This window comes from Gekko japonicus, unplaced genomic scaffold (genome assembly GCF_001447785.1).
Source record: "Gekko japonicus isolate JY-2015 unplaced genomic scaffold, Gekko_japonicus_V1.1 scaffold1086, whole genome shotgun sequence".
NCBI classification, from domain to species: domain Eukaryota; kingdom Metazoa; phylum Chordata; class Lepidosauria; order Squamata; family Gekkonidae; genus Gekko; species Gekko japonicus.
Window position 1 is genome coordinate 533,448 of NW_015165270.1, and position 7,347 is coordinate 540,794.

At 40.1% G+C, this 7,347-nt stretch overlaps 1 protein-coding gene across 1 annotated transcript; it reads right to left on the minus strand.

Moving 5' to 3' along the window:
* Positions 1–1,696: 1,696 nt before the first annotated feature.
* On the minus strand, positions 1,697–4,840 carry BBS12 (Bardet-Biedl syndrome 12). The gene is made up of 4 exons (XM_015410218.1): positions 4,348–4,840; positions 3,669–3,877; positions 3,104–3,586; positions 1,697–1,714 (listed from the first exon to the last, which is right to left on the minus strand). The coding sequence occupies exons 1-4, from the start codon at positions 4,838–4,840 to the stop codon at positions 1,697–1,699; spliced, it is 1,203 nt and encodes a 400-aa protein (XP_015265704.1).
* Positions 4,841–7,347: the final 2,507 nt, after the last annotated feature.

The window sequence follows — 7,347 nt, forward strand, 5'->3', positions numbered from 1 at the left end:
CCTAAACTGAAACTGAAACTGACATTTGCTACCTTCCAGTCCTCAGGAATGGAGGCTGATTTTAAGGAAAGATTACATATTTTTGTCAGGAGATCCAGAAGTTCACATTTGAGTTCTTTCAGAACTCTCAGATGTATGCCATCTGGGCCTGGTGATTTATCAGTTTTTGAGTTGTCTATCAGTTTTAGGACCTCCTCTCTCGTCACCTCAATCTGACTCAGCCACTATGATACACCAAACCAGTTCCCAGAAATTAGTTGAACAGACTATCAATATAACTGGAATGTTATGAATCAGAAGTAGAGAAATGAGAAAAATACTAAAAAAAGTTTTAAAAACCAGAAAAAAGAGACTTGAACTGAACAATATAAGTGACATGTAGTCAAAAGATTAGCAGTTAGCATGTGGCTTTCATTCAGCCTATGGATAGAAATCTTCAGGTGCTAAGTTGTGAGCTCCTACATATCTTCTGCATCACCCCACACCTTTTTTCCCCATAATTTTCTGCCAAATCCTGTAATTCCAGAGGAATCAGACATGAGGAAAGAATATATATATATATTTCCCAAATACGTTGCAAAATGTGTACTGTATACTCATCAGGCCATTCCAGTTATTCATCTTTTGCCATTTATGATCTTTTCCACAAGCATTTTTAAAATGGAAGGGACTGTCACTTCAAAACAGCCTCCAATATGTCTTTTAAAAAGATAACATTCATCCCAAAACTCATTTAGATAGGATTTACTTGTTCTTGAAATGGATTTTAGTGGGATTTAGTCATCTTGTCACTGGCTGACAGACTTAGATAACTTTTAAGTAATGCTCAAACAGGATCTGAAGTAGCTACCCATTCCTAACCACACATAATCTATGAGCTTCCAACATCATGCTTTTAAAACGTTATGTATCTGAGCTGCAGGATATTCCACAAATATCTCTGGTGTTAACACAACTGGTGCCAGGCATTAATGTTATAATGGAAAAGTTTCAGCCTCCGGAACTCACACAAGTGCTACCATTTACATTATTTTTCCATAAGAGCTCTACACAAGATGTGAGATACTCATTTTAAAGGCAAGCCCAGGCTCTACTCAGTTTGAAACTAGAAATAGGTTTTATGGAATAAGGCCTAGCTCTCTAAAAACAGCAGAGAATGTAGGAAATTTGCGTCTGGGTGGTACCACAGACAACTGCGACAGCTCCTGTGACAGAAATGTTTCCCCATACAGAAAACTAGCATGTTAGAGGAGAGAGAAGACTAAACTGTACTCCTTCTGACATCTAGTTTGCAAGGATTTTTGAGGGTACAGAGGACCACCTAATCATGCATTTTCCTGTTAAGTCGCTCACTTAACAAAGTACATGAAGAGCAGAAAGGCACTGTTGACACATAATGCACACCGGAAGATATCCAGATGGATAAGATGAAGATGGTATAGCTAATGTTATTAGTTTTTGGAATGCTACTGCTTGAGAGTATATAGGGACACAGTTGGCAGCTTGGCTTGTTGTGGGGTCCAGTCCCTGCATTCATGTCTCTATTACACTGTTGTTGTTAGGAAGCTTTGTATAGCATTATCCAGTATAGGTTATAGATCACTGAGAAACTCCTTGGATTGGTTTGACCTGGGAACTGCAAGCGGCAAGCAGTGAGGTTCTGCAGTTATCTCTTTTGAGTCAATCTTGTAATAGATCATTTCTGGTTATCAGTCTGCCAGAAACAAATTAAGAGGAAAACTCATAAACGGACATTTCATATACATGGAGCTAGATCTCATTATACTGTTCCATTAGCAGCAGAACTTTCTTCCAGGCTTCTCGCACCAGTGAAAAAGCCACTCTGGGTATGCAAAAGGTTCCGCCATTAGTAGAATGGAACTGTAGAATCCAATCCAGTAGCTTCTAATGTTTACAAAAATTCTGCAAGGGAGGTTAATGTGATTTTGTGGCTGAAAGAGAGTAACTTGACTGAGGACCCCGAGTGAGTTCATGACAGAAGCGATATCCAAATCTGGAACTTCCTGATTTGTAGTTCAGTGTCTCAGCTACCATGCTATATCAGCTTTCACAAAAGATCTTTCCCACCGCTTTATTTCATTTCAATGGAGCCTATGCCCAAAAGACCTTTTAAGTGGAACCAGTACTTGAATATGTATTCTCTTTAATGCTCAGAACTCAGCCTAGGAGATTTGAAAGAGGACTCATAAAAGCACAGAGTTAAAGGGCAAGGAGTAATACTTAAAAAAAACACTGCCCAATGCAGTTGCTTAGGTTTTTGATCAATGGAGTGTCTAATGTTAAATCTCATTCAACTTTATTTTTCAACTTTATACCTGACTGTTGTGGAATCAGGGTTTCGACTGAGCTCAGTCCATTGAACAACCTATTTTGTATTTATTTATATAGCCGAATCTTTGGTTTCCCAAAATGCTTCAGGGCTCAGCTATTGCTTAAGCCTTTGTGATACAGATTGCCCAGTACACAACTTTTCAAATGAGGTCTCACCATTGATTTATATAGGGGCATTATGATATTGGCTGATCTGTTTTCAGTACCCTTCCTAATAATCCCCAGCATAGCATTGGCCTTTTTTATTGCAGTCACACACTGTCTCGACATTTTGAGTGAGTTATCTACTACAACTCCAAGATCTCTCTCTTGATCAGTCTCTGCCAGTTCAGACCCCATCAATGTGTATTTATATTTAGGATTTTTGGCTCCAATGTGCATCACCTTGCACTTGGCCACATTGAACCCCATTTGCCATGTTGACGCCCACTTGCCCATCCTTGACAGATCCCTTTGGAGTGCCTCACAATCCTCACTGGTTTTCACCACCCTGAACAACTTTGTATCATCCACAAATTTAGCCACTTCACTGCTTACTCCCAACTCCAAATCATTAATGAACAAGTTAAAAAGCAGTGGACCAAGTACTGATCCCTGCAGTACCCCACTGCTTACCACCCTCCACTGAAAAAATTGCCCATTTATACTCACTCTCTGTTTTCTATTAATTAGCCTGTTTTTGATCCATAAAAGCATTAAGCACCAGAGGTTTATACTGTTCCAAAGACTTTGCAAGCCAGGAAGAACCAACATGAAATTCTTTTGTGGAACTTTTGACCTCTTTCCCCAATTTCTCAAGGTAACTGAGACACAGCAACTCAACAACACCACTTCCAGGAAATACTGCATTATCAAGAAGAGCATGATGCACACAATAAGCACAAGTCCAAAAGTTATCTTCAGTGGCTTGCATCTTGGACAATATTGGACTGCTAAGCACCACTGTTACCAGGTGAATTCCTTTTGCTGTTATAACAATCGGAACTCTGCTATCCAGTTCCCTCCAACTTGACTCTCCAGTTCCCCAGTAGTTTAAATAGACATCCTTGCCAACACAATGTTCATTCACCTGAGCAAGGTAGGTCACTATTTCTGCTCCTGTAATATTGCTAAAAGCTTGTAATACAGCATGGGTTACCTGATTAATTATCAGTATGTTATGTAGGAAGCATTTTTCCTCTAAACTTTCACATATGTTACCTTGCACATATGTTACCAGCATTTTTCCTCTAAACTTTCACATATGTAACCTTGCACCAAAATTAAATCATTATGGTATTGATTCAAAATATCTAACACAGCATCAACCCACAAGCCTGAGCTATTCGCTTATTCCCACTTTCTAAGACCATTCTCACATTTTGTGACCTGTTAAATCCCAAATGGCGATATGTATCTGTTAGGTCGCCAGCTATAAGAACTATATCAAGAGGTCTATCCTGAAGCTGCTTAGCAATAGCAGCTTTCTCTGGACATAACGACATGACATACCCAGGACAAACACAAGAATAACTTTCAGACATCCCTGGTAAACAACAAGTTACAATTTCTGAAATATTAAATTGAAAACAATGGGAATCAGCTGTTTGATAGTCAGTCTGCAACAGGCATTTAAGAACATCCTGTACCAGTTTCATTTCAAGCCCCTTTCTGTGGCTAAGAGACACTGCCACCTGTCCCAAATACTTGAGTTCATTCATGTTTTTCAGATCCATTCAAGTAATCTGTCAGCTGTTGTGAATGAATTTCCTTTGCACTAGTGAAATATCTACTGTGAATGAATTTTTATCTTTTATTACAGTTTGATACATCCAAATGACTTCTGCAACCTGTTAGAACACAAATGTTATCTTCTGGCTTAGCCTGTGAACACACTATGCTGCTGCCTTTAGCAAATATCCATGGATACCAAGAGCTTTCCCATTGCTGAATGATAAGGTCATTTAATTCTTTTTTCTGATGCATGGATTTCGAAACTGTCTTTGGATTTGATACCCAAAGTTTTAGTTTCAATTATCTGCCTTCCAGTTGTGCCAAAACAGATCCTAATGAGGACTTTTTTGTTGCATTTCATAGGAATATCATCTAGCTTTTGCGTCACATCCTGTATCGATATTGTTAGGCACTGAACTTGTTCAATGCAAGAATTGAGACCTTCAGACATCAGAGTTACTATTATTGAAAGGGGAACACCCTGCTCAAGGCACTCAAGTACCGCACTGCTCCATGCACTAACAAGAAACAACAGGGTGGTTGTTCCAGTTTTATACTCCTTGTTCTGTGCCTGAATGGTGTCATTAAGAAGTTGTCCCACTGTATTATTTGAATCTAAGCTTTCAAGAAGTCTCACTACAGAGCAAATCAACACACTGCCATAAGTTCTTTTATCAACAATAAATTTGGATGATTTAATTGGTCCTAAAAAGGTCTTTACAACAGATGCCAAAGAGGAAAGTTGCTGCAATCCCAAATGCCTTTTTCTGTTCATGTTTTCAAAAGCCATGATCCCAAAACATCTGCAAACAAAAACACAGACATTGTTTCTGCCTTTTATTGCCTTTTTCCTCTTACTTCATCCATTCTACACTGTTGAATTTTTTAATGTCTTCAATAGGGATACAACAACTGGAAGCAGATTAAATTCCACGTGCCTCACAAATAGTAGTTGCAGGGCACTTTTTGTAGAAAAAGCCCAGCAGGAACTCATTAGCATAATAGGCCACACCCAACAGCAGGAACTCATTAGCATATTAGGCCACACCCCTGACAGCACAGCTCATTAGCACATTAAGCCGCACCCCCATGTTACCAGAAGTGTGGTTATCCAGCCACGCCCACCTTTTGCTTCTTATTCTGTTTACCTTGTTTGTTGTCAAAACCCAGGACCTTTTTTGTAGCAGGAACTCCCTTGCATGTTAGGCCACACACCCCTAATGTAGCCAATCCTAATGAGTTTCTGCTGTTGGGTGTGGCCTATTATGCTAATGAGTTCCTGCTGGGTATGGCCAACTTGGGAGCCAGCCAGAACTCCATTCTGCCCCAAAATAGCCCTGTGAAGTTGTGTATGGAACACAGGTAAACTAAAGTCAGAATTAGTGCAACTTGGTACTGGGCAGTTAGAACTAGCCATATGTACTGGTTGAGGACTTTAGCAGGAAGAACTCCAGAGTTAGGAAAGAAGAAAGGCACTGATTGATATTCCATTCCCAGAGATCGGAACAGAAGCCCAACATCATCCAATAATGTTTATACAGCAAAGAGATTCATGAGACACATTCCTAGACTCCCTGATTCTTCTGCTGCCTGATGTTGGCTCTCAGATTTAGAAGTGATTAGGTCAGACCCCCCATGGGCAGAGTCCATGGAGAGATTTCCCTTCTAGTGGAATGTTTCCTTGAGTTTCCACTTTCTTCTCGGGCAGAGAAGAGTAAAAAAGCTCTGTAGTCATAACTGTACCATTAACCTAATTTCTGTAAAACAGCTTCATGTATTTGAAGCAAAATTCTCATTAAACAATGTTTTCATATATGAGAATATACAAATACATACAGAAATAAATACGAGAAGAAAAACGAGAAGTGTACAATGCCAAATGTTTTTGGCAACTTTTCTTGGCAGTCTCTTTTGATAATAACCTACTCTTACTCAACTGAGTATCAGTATTTTCCACAAACAACTGAATCATCAGCTTTAATTGCTAGTGGCACCACTCTGTCTTAACTTCATATTAAAATAATAGAATGTCACCATTTTAATATCAGTGAAACTCCTCACATATTTCATAGGAATAATATTTTCAGAAGCAAAGACTAAAGATGGTTGCAAGATGCAACATCTGGCCCAGATGATACTAGAACCAGTCCTCTCTGGGTGGGAAGTAGCTAGTAATTCAGAAGCCCTACACAGACAGAAATTTGGTTACAGCATCATCTCTTTAATAGAACAGTAAAACATCCTGAATTTCTAAAGTAGACGCTGTGACTCTTAGATAAGCATATGGAGCAGAGGTCCATCAGTGACTATTAGCCACAAGGTATAGATAGGGGCTCTGGGGCAAGTGAAGCTCTGTCTTCTTGGTGCTTGGGGGGGGGTCAACAGTGGGAGGGCTTCTAATGTCCTGGCCCCACTGGTGGACCTCCTGATGGCACCTGGTATTTTTGGCCACTGTGTGACACAGAGTGTTGGACAGGATGGGCCTTTGGCCTGATTCAACATTGGCTTCTCTTATGTTCTTATGACTCTTAAATGAGTCACTGCTATTCACCACTCAGTTTTCCTCAGTTACATATGTATGCATACCTACGTAAAAGCACACGGTGTACCCTTAAGAAAGGGTGCCAATGCACACCAAAACAGAGACCAACAGGATCAAACTCAACAGTTTTGGGCTGCCTTTCTCAGCAACCAATTTCAGACCGAGCCATTTTTATGGAGAAGATACATCTGATTCTGCCCGAGTTGTGAGTTGTCATACAGATACCTATGGTGGTAGTCCGAGTTACGGTTAAAACATTTAGATTTTACTCCAGCAGCTTTTACTCCTGTTAAAACATTGTGTATGGGATGAGGAGATAAATTTGCTATTATTCTTTAGCCAATAAACTAGCATTATGATGCCCAGATCAAATCGTTTTCATTTCTGAGTAGATCAATACCCTCAAATGGGATCTGACCTTACCAGAAGAGCATTGCATTCATTTTTGGGGATACTTCAAGCAATTTTTCTTGTACGTATTTGTAAAAAAGGGCCTGGTTCTCGTTGGGTGCATAAATATTCAGTAATAAAATTCTTTTTTTCCTGGGGCCAGAGGAGAGGGGGTTTGAGGGAGAGGCTGCTGGAGCCTCTCCCCAAGATACCCACCATGTTTCAGGAACATTGGACCAGGGGGTCCAATTGTATGGGCCCCCAAACAGGTTGCCCCCATCCTCTCCATTGTTCTCTATGGGGGGGGGAAGTTACTTTTTCCCACCATAGAGAACAATGGAGGGGATGGG